The sequence below is a fragment of the Neltuma alba genome, unplaced genomic scaffold, assembly GCF_004799145.2.
Source record: "Neltuma alba isolate B1F8T4 unplaced genomic scaffold, ASM479914v2 tig00011670_pilon, whole genome shotgun sequence".
NCBI lineage: Eukaryota > Viridiplantae > Streptophyta > Magnoliopsida > Fabales > Fabaceae > Neltuma > Neltuma alba.
In genome coordinates this window covers 1-15699 of record NW_021636312.1, presented here as the reverse complement: position 1 = coordinate 15699, position 15699 = coordinate 1, and the positions used below count along the sequence as shown (strand labels likewise).

The 15699-nt window shown below is 31.5% G+C and overlaps 1 protein-coding gene and 2 long non-coding RNA genes across 3 annotated transcripts; all 3 read left to right on the top strand.

The window, feature by feature from the left end:
- The first annotated feature begins 4518 nt into the window (after positions 1–4518).
- Positions 4519–9671, top strand: LOC114716485 (probable LRR receptor-like serine/threonine-protein kinase At1g56130). The gene is made up of 9 exons (XM_028901484.1): positions 4519–4836; positions 6776–6950; positions 7049–7120; positions 7282–7353; positions 7670–7741; positions 8083–8154; positions 8760–8831; positions 8920–8991; positions 9557–9671. Exons 1-9 carry the CDS (start codon positions 4683–4685, stop codon positions 9669–9671), a joined length of 876 nt encoding a protein of 291 aa, XP_028757317.1. The 5' UTR covers positions 4519–4682.
- Positions 9672–9920: 249 nt separating this feature from the next.
- Positions 9921–10766, top strand: LOC114716484 (uncharacterized). The gene is made up of 2 exons (XR_003737642.1): positions 9921–9955; positions 10706–10766. It is a non-coding gene; the product is annotated as an uncharacterized LOC114716484 (long non-coding RNA).
- A 126-nt stretch (positions 10767–10892) lies between these two features.
- Positions 10893–14368, top strand: LOC114716486 (uncharacterized). The gene is made up of 4 exons (XR_003737643.1): positions 10893–10936; positions 11362–11427; positions 13590–13634; positions 14329–14368. It is a non-coding gene; the product is annotated as an uncharacterized LOC114716486 (long non-coding RNA).
- Positions 14369–15699: the final 1331 nt, after the last annotated feature.

The window sequence follows — 15699 nt, the reverse complement described above, 5'->3', positions numbered from 1 at the left end:
AGTGTTTTTTTTTTTGTTGGACCAAACTACTTCAAGCGCATTGATATTAACTTGGTGGGATGTTCACCTTCAATTTTTCAGAGTTCTTTTTTTAGTAGAATTGCAGAAAGAGTTTAAGTACTTGTTTAAAAATTTTGTTGGTCAACAAGGCCTAAACTCAACAAGTGCAATTATCTTCCATGGCTGTAACCGTTTTTTTTTTTTTTTTAATTTTGTGCGACTTATCTTTGATTATGTACAATAATTGTTAAAACGAATGCCATTTATACATTGTTAAAGATATGTTACAAATAATTAAAAAAAAAGTTACATGTGTTGAAGATAGTTACATCGATTCAAATTTAGATCTTTTTAATTAATATAATTTTAAACCAGATACTTTTTACTAATTTTTTTTATTTATTAATCACCAAAAAAGATATTACATTTACACTCATTACCTATTTTCAGAGTGCACGTCAAAAGAAAACAAATACATGGTTTACAAAGACAATTGAATAGGTTGATTAAAAAAAACAAGAAGACATGGTTTTATATTTAATTCTTAAAAATATAAAACAATTATCATCGAAATGATTTTTTAGCCAAAGTTAATTTCAAAATCCATCCAGATGTTTGTGAATTATTCTTTTTCTTGGACTTTGGGGATTAAAATCCCAAGACTGAAAATAAAAAAGAAAATAGAAGAGACTTGGTCTATTCAATTTGATATTATGTAATTAATCGGCGCGGGGTGTCTCCACTAAGCTAATGATCCCTTTCCCTCCACTTCGTTCAAACGACGTCGTTGAGAGACATGAGGCACGGAGTGAAGCGCAGCGGAGGAGCCTAGGATGATGCTAAGTTAATTTAATTCAGGTATATTTTATTTTAACAAATAAATATAAAAAATATTATTAATTAAATTAAAATTAATTATGATAGGCCTAACATCCATTTCACATCGATTATTTTAAGTAAATTAGTTGAGATATATTTGTTTACCTGCATTATTAGAGGCCTAAAATTCAATTTGCATCATCCACTATTGTGACGTTGTTCCCATTTCACAATTTCAGCAGAAAGAGACAAAAAAATTTTTGATCCTGAAATAAAATAAAATAAAAAGAACACTTAGGGTGTGAGGAGCTTCACAGTCCTTAATGCATTGCTCCTCCAATTTACGCTTCGCTCCGTGCCTCCCATCTCTCAACGCCGTCGTTTGAGAGAAAGTATAGGTACCTTCAATATGGTTTTCCCTTTTTTTTTAACCTGTCTTTTTAGTTAAGGAGAATGATAGAAAAAGAAACTGAAAATTACAAATCTCAAATCAGATTTGGTAACACAATTTTATTTGGTATTAACAAGTCTGAATTTGCAAATGACAACAAATTTTTGTTGACATTCCTTATTTAATATTTACAAAGTTCCAGCTTAATTTTTTGTTATTGTCCATTTTAGTTACTCTAGTTAGGTGTGCAACAGCATCACACATTTGTTCCCCATCTCTCATCTTCTGCCATAGTCGTGCCTCTCTCTCTCCCCCTGTTCCATCACTCATCCAATTTCTCATAACTTACAAAACTTTCAACTAGCGAGTTCAATGATAGAAAGATATAGCAGGAACCTTGCTTTGGAAATGTGAAGGAGAACTACAATGTTCAGTTGTTGAAATGCTGCATAGCTTTGGGCCCAAAAAAAAAAAAAAGCCAAATAACAGGCTACATTAATCTTTATCGACCCAGAAAATCACTTTCTTAAATTTTCAAGATTGTCGGAGACATATTCACTGAAATATACTAGAAGACTCGAGTTTGCCTCAAAAAGGGTTCTACATCAAGAGGAAGATCGCCGTATCTTTCTGCATCAGAATGAATGGGAAAAAAAAATGGGCCAGATTTCTGAACTATGGCTACTAACTTGGCAGTGCATTATTAATTAACCAGTTATTCCCTCAAATCCTTAATTATAAGAAATTCTTAAATAGATAGATTAAAAAATTAAATAAATTAATTATAATAAATACGATATGATCTCTCTATAATATTTTTGTATAATATTAAATTATATATCAATTTGTAAATTCGACAAATTAATTTAATAAAAAATAATAAATATGAAAAACATAATAAATTGAAGTTAGTAAATTTAATTTTCAACCAACCAGTTTCGTTGTGTTAGAAATCGGAGGCGGGTGGGCGGTTTTGGCCGTTTGCCGACTTTGAAATGGACAACTTCCATGACTACCTGGAGACATTTCCCCACCAGAGGATATTATTATGTGTGTCTATATAAATTAATAAGATTATGATTAGGAAGAATCCTATTTAAACCCAACTAAAATACCAAAATCTAAAATTATTTAGGCCTACACTTTGAACAAATTTCTAGTTAGACTAAGATGCCTAATTAATGATTTATAAATGTTGTTAAAAGTCTAAAATAACCTGCCATGATTATAATATGAGTGTTTATATTTTTTTTTCCTCACAAATTCTTTTTCTGAATTTTTTTTGAGATTTTCCTTATATTTAAAAATATTAAATTTTTAGTAAATGACAGAAAATTACAATACAGTCCTTTATTCACATTAATGATTACTCCAACACCCCATTAATGTAACAGTGTAGGGTACTGTTATATTTTAATTTTGAATAGATTTAATTTCTATTCAGTTTTAATATTGATCTATCCTTCATATACTTAATTTTAATATTGATCTATCCTTCATATACTTAATAATATATACACACACAATCTTTTTATTAAACACGTATTTTTTTAATAAAATACACCTATATTTTAATAGTAGAAAACTCATTGAAACAATAAACTTTTTTACAGATATTGTTTTCATAATTTAGGAAAAGAATTTGTAAGAGGGAAAAATATAAAAGAAAATCTCACATTTTAATTATAGATGGGTATTTTGCTCTTTTAACAACATCCATAAATCTTTAATTAAGCCTCTTGGCCTAATTAAAAATTTATTTACAGTGAAGGCCTCGTTTTGAATTTCAGTATTTCAATTGAATTTAAATGAGATTCTCCCAATATAATTTTGACCAGAGAATATAATTGAAGAATAAATTATATATAGTTCATTTCTAATTTGGTGGGATATTAGTAATTAATAATTACTAATTCAAAAGAAGTAGGTGCACGTGTTTCATTTGCAATTTTCCTATTTTGACTTCTAAGGAAAAAAAATTCCACATATATAAAGCATAGATAGTAATATTTCATGCCTTTTGATGTCTCCTTGAAATTTAAAGCGAAATAATAACCTTCTAAATTGTCAGGTTGAAAAGCCGATGAAGCACTCAATATACGAATTGATTTTTATAAACAATAAATTTTCTTAGAAGCAAATAGTTAAAAAAATAAATCTTAAATATTTTCTATAACATATTCTTGTATCACAGTAAAAATATATAGCTATGGACCAAAGAAAAATACTGAAAGTATTTTGGTTAATTTACTTTTCATATGTTTTACATGTTTTTCAAACAATGATTATGTAAACTTTTACATAAGCATGCGTCAATAGTCGTCGTATCTATGAGGAAGATGAGGCTAATATAATTAAGGCTGCGTTTGCCATCAAATTTAAAGATCACTTATAAATATATTTTACATAAATCAAAACTCAAACTGAATAAAAGGACATGCGAATGCAGAGCAGCCACACATAAAAAAAAGAAGACAAAATTCTTTTACTTATCTTGTATTCCTTAAATTATGATTGAAAACTGTTTATAAAGCATTTCAAAACAACTCTAACAAAGTAGTTGAAACTAAGTAATAAATTATTAAATAAAATGAGAGGCCACATGCATGAATGGTCAACTTTGCATGGCAATAAGCGTCGGCCTCGATCGCCACCAACTTTTACGAGTCAACGACAATTTGTCAAGACATGTATACAAATTTATATGATCCCTCTCATTAAATAATGATTTAAACATTCATCGCTATCAAACTCCACATCATTCACAACAAGAATGTCAAAAAGCTATCAAAACAAATCACATTCCTTTGAGAAATATAACATATTTATATGGATTTATATAGGAGATTGAGAATAAAGGGTATCATTTGAAGGGGATCATATCTTTTCTAGCATAATTAATATAATAATTATAGCATTGTCCCCAAAAAATAATTGTTACAAATGAATAAAGAACTAACAGAAAAGTATCTTGTGATTTGTGAAAGCAATCAACTTGATAAATCATTGAAACAAGTCGCAATTTATAATAGTTGCCCCCTTTATCGATTAGCCTCCAAGAAGGGGCTAATAATTCCTTCCAACAAGAATATATCTTGTACTACTTTTCTTCAAAATAATAAAAATAAAACGTGTTAATTAAAGATAATAAAATCATAAGAGGCATTTATAACATTTTACTTTATTCATACAAGTTGATAAGGGAGGCTCCAACATGGCAACTCGGATATTTTTGTTTTGGCGACCAACAACAACCCCATTAAGTAATTGAAGCCATATTGCAAAAGTCAAATGATGATTCATGCATATAAACTGTGGGCATGGTGGCGCTGCATAATATTATTCTCTCAACAAAATCCTTCAAATTAGCCCGATTATATTCATCGTTTTTTCCGATCTGAATCTCTATTAGTTTCTTCATCAGCTTCTGGATCATCACAAGCTATATCTTCCAGTTTGCATATATAATCATATGGCTCCTTCTCCTTCTCCTTCTCCTTCTTGTTCTTCTGTGTCGTCGTCTTCACCAGCCATGGCTTTTGCAGTTGCTTCTGCTGTTTGTGTGTTCTTCAGTTGCTTCGTTTCTGTATCACAAGCTCAAAACGCTACCACAGATCCTTCTGAAGGTCTCTCTCTCTCTCTCTCTCTCTCTCTGTGTGCTCTGACTGCGATATATGATGTAGAAAGTTTTTCCTGGAAAATAAGGATTGATGTAACTGCTACAGATGCTGATAGAACTTTTAAACATGATTATTCTCTTTGTTTGTTAAAATTTGATTTTTTTTCCAAATAAACTTGGATTTTGCCTACTCTTTGTGCCTCAACTTAATTTTCAGTTGAAGTGATATATTAAATTAACCTATAAAGTAAATATGATTAATATCTTATAATTCTGTGGATTTGAAACTTTTGAAGCTCCTTATAGATCTAATGGTAGTCTTGTGTATATATGAGTGATTGATTTGTGAATAACAGTCAATCACAGAATGTACGATCCAAAAAAAAAAAGAAGCGAAGTTATGTTATTATGGAGTTTTTTGTTGGCAAAAAAAAGATTATGGATTTTTTTGTACCGTAAATCTTAGAACTTGAGATCTAGTTTTTAAAGTTTTGCTATCAAGCATTATTGTTGAAATATCACACTTCTTTTTTAAGCATTGAAATGGCACACTCTATTAGTAATATAAGCTGGCATTATGTTCACGCAAGTTCAAGTTCACGTTCATAGTAGAAGTTTACTGTTAAGTACAAAGAAATTATTTATAGAACTGACTTAAGAATTTTGTAGGATTTTTGTATTCTTTTTCCCTTTAACAATAACTATATTTTTATTTCTTTTTATTGATTTTTCTAAAAAAAATATTTTATATTTACTCTATCCATTTAGAATTATAATATACTTTTAATTAATCTGCACCCTTTAATAAGTTAGTTAATGATTTTTAAAATTACGTATTTTTTTCATATTTATCCCCATTTAATAGTGTCTTAATTAGAAAAATTATATTAATTACATTCTTAATTAAAAATGTTTTTTTCTTTTAAATATCTTATTAATTACAACTTAAAAGACAAAAAATGTTTAGTAATTTTAAACATGATATTTCAAAAAATACTTTATATTACTTCTAGTTCTTAATATAAGAGCTAGTTAACTAATTTGAGTAGATTAAAAAAAATTTTTAAATTAATTATTTGTAATAAACAGGTGTTATCTTCCCTAAGATACTCTTGTTATATGTGTATTAATTAGAACTACTATTTGATAAAATATTAATATGTTCAACTATTACAAAAACTATTTTTTAAAAAATGGATAAATATTATAGATAAAATATATTTAAATTTTATATTTATGATCAAATTATAAACTAACAATTATATTATATTTACGAGCGGACGTAGTAATTTTGAAAGAGGGAAAAAGTTCTGTTTTTGAAAAAAAAATTACAAGCCTGTTTGTTTTTGTTCTTTGTTTTGTTGTTCTTAAAACAATTTTATAAAATTATTTTTTAGAATAATTTTTGAAAACAAAAAACAAAAGAATTTATTTGGATAATAATTTTAAAAAATAATGTTTGAAAAAAAACCGTAGAAAACCACATTTGATACGTGATAGTTGTCACTCGTAATAATAAGTGGTGGATAGTAAATGAGAAAAGAAGAAGATTTCTCAAAACTTTTCAAAACAAAAAATAAAAAACACAAAAACAAGAAAAAAAAACATATAAAACTTGTTTTGGTTTTTTAATTTTTAAAAACATGTTACTGTTTTTTATTTTTTAAAACAATCAACTAAAAACAAATTAAAAACAAAAAATTGTTTCTAAAACAAGGAACAAGATTACATCTTCCTTATCTTTTTAATCCTCCCAACGGCCTGTCAGTTAATTAGTTAATTCTTCGGCCAAAAAAAAAAAGTTAATTCTTCTCCCACTAACCCTACTAGTTAATTTGTGGGATTCGATTTTCTTTTCACGGTGCTTTCCTTGGAAGAATGGAAAACTCAGTCAGAAATTCTATTGCATCTCATGCAATTTATCCAAAATCTGAACTTTTATGTAGCGAGAACGTTGAATTCAATCTTCAACAAATGGGAAATATCGGCGTCAGCAAGCGTATGGAATATAAGCGGTGAACTATGCAGCGGACGAGCTATTGACAGCACTACCGCGGTCGAAGACTTCAATCCATTTATCAAATGCGACTGTTCCAATGGCACTTGCCACATTACTGCACTGTATAATATCTGTCTTCTCTCAACTTGATTTATTGATATTGTTTTGTTATATGTATTGTTGATCTTGATCTTGCACTTTTCCCGCTTGTTTCTGGCAGGAGGGTTTATGCATTGGATGTTGTTGGGGAAATCCCAGAAGAGCTATGGACTCTGACTCACCTCACCAATTTGTATGCTTTTTAACTCCTTAAATTTCCAAGCTGGGTTTTACTAAAATTTCTTGCAAAACATCCTCGAAAGAGTTCTTATTTATTTATTTTTTTTAAATGAATGGAATTTTTTTCTTTTTAATTTTTTTGGCTTTCATAAAGTTTCCTCTAATTGCAATCAGGAACCTCGGTCAGAATTATTTGACGGGTTCTCTACCTCCAGCCATTGGAAATCTCACTCGTATGCAATACATGTAAGGCTGACTAGATAGCGGTTGTAAATCCTTCTTGTACCTAAGGATCCTCTCAATTTCTTATGGGAAAAAGATGGTCATTGCGAGCAAATTGATACTGTTCAGTTGATTTGGATAGTTCAAATATGTTAGCATCAGTTTTGTGTATTTCAAATGGCAAAAGATAAGTTTCACACTGTTCAGGTTGATATGATGGTAGAATTTATTCGAAATGACTAATTTTTTTCCCATCTTATTAGAGAGAATTTGGATTTGCTTATTATGCCTTGTGCTCACTACTCATGGACTCACTTTATTGTAAATTTATCCTAATTAGGACCTTAGGCATCAACTCCTTATCAGGGGAGCTTCCCAAGGAATTGGGAAATCTTACTGAGTTAATTGTATTGTAAGTCATCTACTTCCCCTTGAAGCAATTTCTTTCTTCTTCTTCTTTTTTGCTCTGTCCTTTCATTTTGTTTCTCTGTTTTTGCGGGTGATTTAACTGGCAATTTTGATATTTTTACTTTTCCATGTACCCAAGTTATATCACATTATTCAAAAGTGATATTTCGTTTCTTTTCTTTTTTGTTTTCAATGGCTTTTTTAATATCTGGAATTGATAATGAAGGATGCTGAATAATTATGTAGCTTAATTAAAGACCATTTTGTTTTATTAGAATTATGATTCCATGAGACATATATCATGATGATACTATCCATCCACTTAATTATTTGTTAATTCTGCAGGGGTCTTGGATCAAACAACTTCTCTGGGTCTATCCCCTCTGAACTAGGGAAACTTGTGAAATTGGAACAACTGTAAGCTCCAGTGCACTCTGCGTCTGTAGATTTTGTTATGATCAAATTGAAAGAGTCCCGCATTGGAAGCATGAGATTCTGTTTCTAATGACGGGCTTATGAAAAATATATTCTCTCAACTCCATGAATATTAATCTTTCAGATGACATGTATACGTTTAATTTATGTTTGATTATCATATAGAAGATATCTAACAGCATGCTGTCTAGTAATTTGTTGGCAATTTTCGGGAAATAGTTATGATCAAAGAATTAATGTCTGAGACTTGTAGGTTATAGTAACACTTATGGACATGAACAACTTGCATTATATTTTGCTTCTCAAATATGTGTTTGTCATATTATTTTTAATTAATAAAAAATAATGAATCATTTCTTCCTATGTTTGGAATTTATATACTGCATTTCAAATATATTTGATGGTAGCATTGGCAATTTATTTTCGCAACATTCCTAACATTCCTCTTTCATTTCAATGTAGTGAGGCTCCTTATATGCCAAAAAAGTTACAATTATTCACTTTGTTTTGGAATCTGGATTATGTTAGTTTATTGATTTTTGTGTGATCAGCAAATGATATCAATTTCAATAAAAATTTCTATGCAGTTATTTAGATAGTTCGGGACTTAGTGGCCAGATTCCTCCCACTTTTGCTAGTCTTAAAAACCTGGCGACAGTGTAAGAGTTTGTTACTTTTTCTTGTCTGTTACATGATAATTATAATATTAAAAATGAAATAACTTTGAAAGTTTTCCCGGTTGTCCAGATGGGCTTCAGACATGGAACTCACGGGCAGGATACCAGACTTCATAGGAAGTTGGTCTAAGCTTATAGTCTTGTAAGACAATATTGTCAATACTATTTTCTTTTTCCTTGAAATTAGGACGTTGGATCTCTTAAACATTCTAAAGTGGTATGCGTAATTTTGAATAGAGTGTTTGATGTTTAATGAGCATTGATTTTATCCAGCTACTCTACATGAAGTCCTTTAACTCTGTGCGTCATTTCAAGGAATGTAATGACTTTGGTTAGAATGAAATTTGAGAAGCATTAATTAGAAGTATCTACTGTCTCATCATCAGAGATAATTAGTTTACAGCCTCCTTATGATCAATTTCAGGCTTCTCCCCTAGTGGGTTTACAAAGGGGTTGGAAAGCACTTATGAGCTAACAAGTCTTTAGTTAAAATATGGTTTTGCTACGACTATTTGTGCTAATGGATTGATTTTTTTTCTCATCACTGATTTCCTTTCCTATTTATAAAATGTAGTTAAATCTTTCCTTATAAAACTTGTGTGCAAAAAAATTCTTTCAGATATGAAATATAAATACTTGTTTTGTTACTTGGTATTTTCTGTTCCAAAAGTTTGTGCTCAGAGTAGAATTTTTGTACTTTTTTATAGGAGGTTCCAGGGGAATTCTTTTGAAGGTCCAATACCATCATCATTTAGCAATCTGACTTCTCTTTACAGAGTTGTGTGTGTCACTCACTTACTTGTATGCATTTCTGCGGATTGATAAGAACTAAGCATACTTCTAATGCAGAGATAAGTGAAATATCTAATGGGAGCTCCTCACTGGCATTTTAAGGAATATGAAATCTTTGACTGTCTTGTAAGTTGGAAGGCAATGACTTCCCTCATAATTCATAGCCTTCCTGATACATCAATATATTTCTTTTTATTTTTTTTTCCAGAATGTAGCATGACAACTTGGTTAACAATCTTGCAGGGTTCTGAGAAATAACAATATTTCTGATCCAATTCCATCAATATCGGTGAATTTCTAAATTTGACCCAGCTGTGAGTATTGTCATGTTCATGTTCTTCAGATAAGCATAAACTATCCAGATATCTTAATTTGTGTTGGATATATAGGGCAATCAATACTAGCCATTAGTCCTTTTGTCCTAGAAATCAGAGGTGGAAGTTCAGGGGATCTAGTCAACCTATTACTTGATTTCTTAGTTTCTTAGTCACGTTGCCCTTTTATGAAAATTTATTTCTCGTAATGCTCTTGTTTTATGGGATTCTAGTAGCTGGTATGTAGCCATGGTCTCAAATAGTGGCCTATGGCAATGATGTAATGAAAAGAACAAAAGCACAGACTGCGATTGTTCTTCAACTTGCTTCCCAGGAAAAAGCAAATCAAACAGTGGTTTCCATTGGATATCTCCAACCTGAAATAAATACCTTAGTTTTTGTATAGTAGTTATACTGCTTAACTATAGGCACTCCCTAGTGCTAATTCGTTCAAATTGAAATGTTCATCAAGCTGAGTGATTTGTCATTAGAACTCAATGTGTGTGCTACTGGCAACTGGATCCGAAATGACTTGCTCGTTTACTAAGGATTCTTCACTACTTTTCTATAATCAATTCTCTTTTATTTTTCCCTATTATGTGCTTTATGTGGCAGAAAACGGTTGGAGTCAACTAACTATCCATCTTATCTTTCATCCTCATATTATATATTCCAATGAGGAAAAGATCAATGGTCTTCAGTTGTGTTTGTGTGTCCGCATCCGGATGATTATATAGCTGGTTCTTGCAGGGATCTGAGCTTCAATAACATCACAGGACAGGTTCCGGGATCACTTTTCAATCTGAGTTTGCTAACACCTTGTAATATATATGCTGTCCTAAGTAATTGAATTATGGATTTCCTGCATGCCTTCATGATTGGATTAAAGCATGATTTGTTTTTCACCAACTCGGTTTCTGGGAAATAACAAACTCACTCTGGTGCAATCCCTACTCAGATAAGCCCAACTCTTCTCAATATGTGAGTATTCTTGACATATTTGGACTCTACAGCATTGTAGTGCATTAGAATGGAGTATAATATAATATATTAATTTTATCTTTGTGCACAGATGTATTAATATTATTATATATGCTTAAGAAACCTTATACCCTAGATGTATTTCTGAATTCAAGCATTATTGTTTTTTCAAACATAGAGGGTGACTATTTATCTTCTGGGGCACCCGCATTCTAATATGCTAATTCGGTATCCATATACCTATAAGATTAAGGTCAACAGGTTCATTACCATGGTGCTTATGAACATAGAAGTCAGTGCAATTATGTTAGTTTCAAACTTATGCAACTAATACTACACTAATTGTAATTAAAGGCTTAATTCTTCAATGCATTGTCCGTCATCTCCATGGTATTTACTTAAACAACTTGAATGAATGCTTACAGAGACTTGTCCTACAACAATCTATCAGGGACCCTCCCCTCTTGGGTGAACAAACAAAATTTACAACTGTAAGTAACTTATCCTACACTTTTTTGTCATTTTGATAATTTCAAAAGTTCCTTGCTTCACTTTAAGTCTTTAACTAACAAGTCCTCTTGCAACTGAGGCAATTCTTTATCTACAAATCATATTTGCTATAGATTTAGTATATTTATTTGTTAAAAGTTATATTTTATTTATAGAAGAAAACAAAGAGATTAAGCGGGAGACAAGAGGTGTATCTCTTGTGACCTTGAATTATGCACCAATAAAAAGTGAAACAAAAGACCTAGATTTGGATGACTTTAATGAAGCTATACAAGAATAACGTAGATATCCAGAACCATGTAAACTGTTATTGGATAAAACTTAAGAGCTAGATAACAAAATGATGGGGGAAAGTAATTGAGCACATATTAAGAAATGAAAATGTTTTCTTCTGAGAAACAGTTTGTGTTAATGCCTAGATAATCTATAATAGAGACTATTTATCTTCCAAGAGAGTTGATAGAAAATTATAGGAGTAAAGAAAGAGATCTAAATATGGCTTTCATTGACCTGAAAAAATGCTTATATTGATTACTAAGAGAAGTGGTATGGAAAGCTTTGGAAAAGAAACGTGTTCATGTTGCATGCAATAGAGCTATAAAGGATATGTACGAGGGGCCAACACCTAAAGGTGAGGCAAGACTTCCTTACACGATTGGTTTGCATCAAGGATCGTCCTTGAGTCCTTAATGGTTTGACTTGGTTTTGAATCACATACAAAAGAAAATTCCCCAAGTACAAGCTATTCGCAAATGATAATATCTTAATTGAGGAATCACAAGAAGAGGTTCATTTTAGGCTTGAATTTTGGAGATGAGCTTTGGAATTGAAGGGCTTCCCCTTTAAGAGCAAGATGGAATATATGCATTACAAAGTTAATAAGAGTTATAAATTTAATAAGAGACAAGTTAGAGATTATTTAGAGGTAAAACTTAGTGTTGAAACCATACTACCAGTCCAGGTATTTGGGATTGATATTATAAGATGACAGTGAAATTGACAGAGATGTTACGCATGAGATACAAGTGGGGTTAGGTGGTTGAAATGGAAGAAGACATCATCAGTAATTTATGAATTGTGACTACAAAATACAAATCCTGTCGTTCATGCCAGAATACTTTCTTCTAGTTGTGATGTAAATACCCATGGCTATAGGAATTGATTTAGGATCTAGTTTATTCCATTTATTGTATTCCATATTTCTTGGGCTCCCCATTACTGCCCTTGGGTGGATATGTTTTGTACTCTTCCTCCTCAAAAATACAAGAAATAAAATCTTCTTCCCCATTTGCACACCTGCTAAGCTTAATGAGAAGTTTTACCAAACTTGTATAAGATCAATGATGTTACATGGTAGTGACTGTTGGGCACTGAAGGACAAGAGTAACAGCAAAAAATTGGGGTTGGAGAGATAAGAATGTTGAGATAGATATGTAGTGATATATATAGGGGTTCAAGCAGGGGTGCTTGCTCTCCCATGCATAAGTTTTCTTGTAAATATTGCTATTTTTATTTGTAAAAAGTGTTGAAATTAATTCTCCTCACTTTGATGAAAATTTTCATTTTTGGTCCCTCACATTCTAGCTTCTAGATCTATCTCTGTGTCATATTTGGTCACATAGAGAAAGACAAGATCCTCAATAACTGTATATGAGGAAAAGCTGGTGTGGCATCTATTGAGGAGAATGGCAGAAAAATGTTTATGGTCATGTCCAAAGAAGGTCGATAAAGCCACCAAAGAGGAGAATTGAACAAATGGTCTTTAGTCCTATGAAGAGGTGTAGAGGGGGATCAAGAAATGAAGAAAGACATTCAAGGAAGTTATTAAATAAGATCTCTTGATGAATGATATATTGAAAGATCTGGTTATTGATCAAACAAAATAACATTATATGATCAATGCAGCTGACCTCACTTAAGGGAATAAGACTTGCTTGCTGCAATGGTGCTAAATGAGGAAAGTAGGTGCTTTCAAATAAAGCATGATATTGGATGGGGTAATGGTGCACATAAACTCAATCTAACATGGTAAAAAGTAGGTAGTTATAGTAAGTTTCATTCTCGCAACATACATTTTGAACATTTGCTTGCTTATATATTAAGGTGATACTAACTCGCTATTTTTATGCTGTCTGGTCAACAGAAATTTGGTTGCTAACAATTTGACAATAGAAGGTTCAAATAGCAGGTGATTCTTGTGCCTTTTATCATTCTTCTTTTGCATAATATTGTCACTCAATCTCATTTTTGTCCTTTTATTGGCTATTGTGAATCAAGAGTTATCAGTCAGTTGCGTGTTATTTTAAAGACCTCTTTATCAACTGAAACATTTATTCTTCAAGCATAAAGCCAGTACCCTATTACTCAAAGCCATGATTTTGCTATCAATCTTGGTTATGTATGTATAGAATTGCTAAAGATATTTATTAAAGATATTATTGGGCTTTATTACGAAATGATCAAGAGTTAATCCTTGCTACCTCCATTTTCTAATTAAATAATTTTAGCACAAGGTATGGTGGGCTTTTGCTACATCCATGTTTACCTAACGACCTTCATGTTGGGGGTGTGATAAAGAAATCATTCCTAGGATATCTCGACAAAGTTTAAACTCTTAGGATGAACTAGCTCTTGACAAGGAGATTCAGAGATCAAGATGCAATTTAAGGGGTTTATTATATGTTCAGGCTTGGTGATAAGAAGTACAAACCTCTGAAATAAAATTTGCTTTGAGTGGATAATCTGGGGGTGCCTCTGTTAGGGCTGTCCTACCATGCCTACTTTGTATTTTCTTTTATTAAGATCAAGATGTAATTCAAGGGGCTTATCTAATATTTCTTTAATATGTACATATTTTAAGTAAATGCTATTTTCTCTTGCAGTGACCTTCCTTTTGGACTCAATTGTCTACAGCGAAATTTTTCTTGTTTTCGTGGTTCTGGAATATGTAAGTACTTCTTTTATCTCTAGTTTGCCATTGCTGGCATCGATATATCAATATTAACTATGAAATCTATTGCAAAACGACTATTCAAAAGTGATAAATAATGCTTCTTATTCCTCATATTTTGTGCAATTCTCAAGTAAACTATCTAGTTAATACTTACAAAAAGTGTAATCTTGCATAGCCTTTCTGAGCTTATTATTGAGACATTTTTCACCTTGGAAACTCCAATAAGATAAACATCTAAATCGTTATCGTTTCTCTAATTGACATGAAACCTCTGCGTATATCTTTTTCAAGTTTTCCATTTGTCCAAGTTGCAAACTCATTTACAAGTTTGGACCAATAAGATGAATGCAGGACTTCAGGGAATTATTTATATTTGATGCATTTTATGTATTGAGGGATGACAAATAATTTTTCCCATCACCATCACTGGTTGAATAAACTTTATTTATTAGATCCAAATTCAGCATCGCAACTATTAGACTTCATTGACACACGAAAGTATGCTTCTCTACTGTAAAACATGCGAGAAAACTTTAAACTCTATGTGGAGTCTATTAGGTGAAGATAATTACTTTCTTTATTCATGCCTTGAAATAGCCCTGCTTAATGTTTCTATTCAGATTATAACTTTGCAATCAAGTGTGGCGGTCCTTCAATCACATCATCAGAAAGAATTACTTATGAAAGAGATAATGAGACACTTGGTCCTGCAACTTATTATGTTACTGATACAACAAGATGGGCAGTTAGCAATGTCGGGCTATTTACTGGGACAAACAATCCTCAATACACAAGCTTTGTATCAATCAGTTCACTGGTACTGTGGACTCAGAGCTCTTCCAAACAGCACACGGCTATCAGCTTCTTCGTTAAGATATTATGGCTTGGGGTTGGAAAATGGGGATTATAACATTTCCCTTTATTTCGCCGAAACATCTATTCTAGATACGAGTACATGGAGAAGTCTTGGAAGACGGTCTTTGATATATATATCCAGGTGCATATGATTTTATCTAAAGGCAATGCTAGATGTTATAACGTAATAATCTAAATGGGAGTCACTAGCTTTTTCAAAGAAACACCCCATCTTTCTATTTTTGCATTAGGTGAAGTTGAAGAATTAGTATATGCAATGCAAGCCCAACCCACTATCATTAGCTGACTGGTTTTAACCTAGCTTGTACACTTATTCTTACATTAACTGATCTGTCGATACACATAATGAATTCATCTTCTCTTGTCTTGAACTTGTGTATGACTGCCTTAATTCATTTTGTCTTTCCATGTTTATAATATTCAA

Excerpts from the sequence above, each read along its gene's own strand:
- LOC114716485 (XM_028901484.1), top strand. The coding sequence starts at position 4,683 with ATGGCTCCTTCTCCTTCTCCTTCTCCTTCTTGTTCTTCTGTGTCGTCG. Across the intron at positions 4,837-6,775 it reads TACCACAGATCCTTCTGAAG|CGAGAACGTTGAATTCAATC; the intron begins GTCTCTCTCTCT and ends ACTTTTATGTAG. Across the intron at positions 7,121-7,281 it reads CTGACTCACCTCACCAATTT|GAACCTCGGTCAGAATTATT; the intron begins GTATGCTTTTTA and ends AATTGCAATCAG.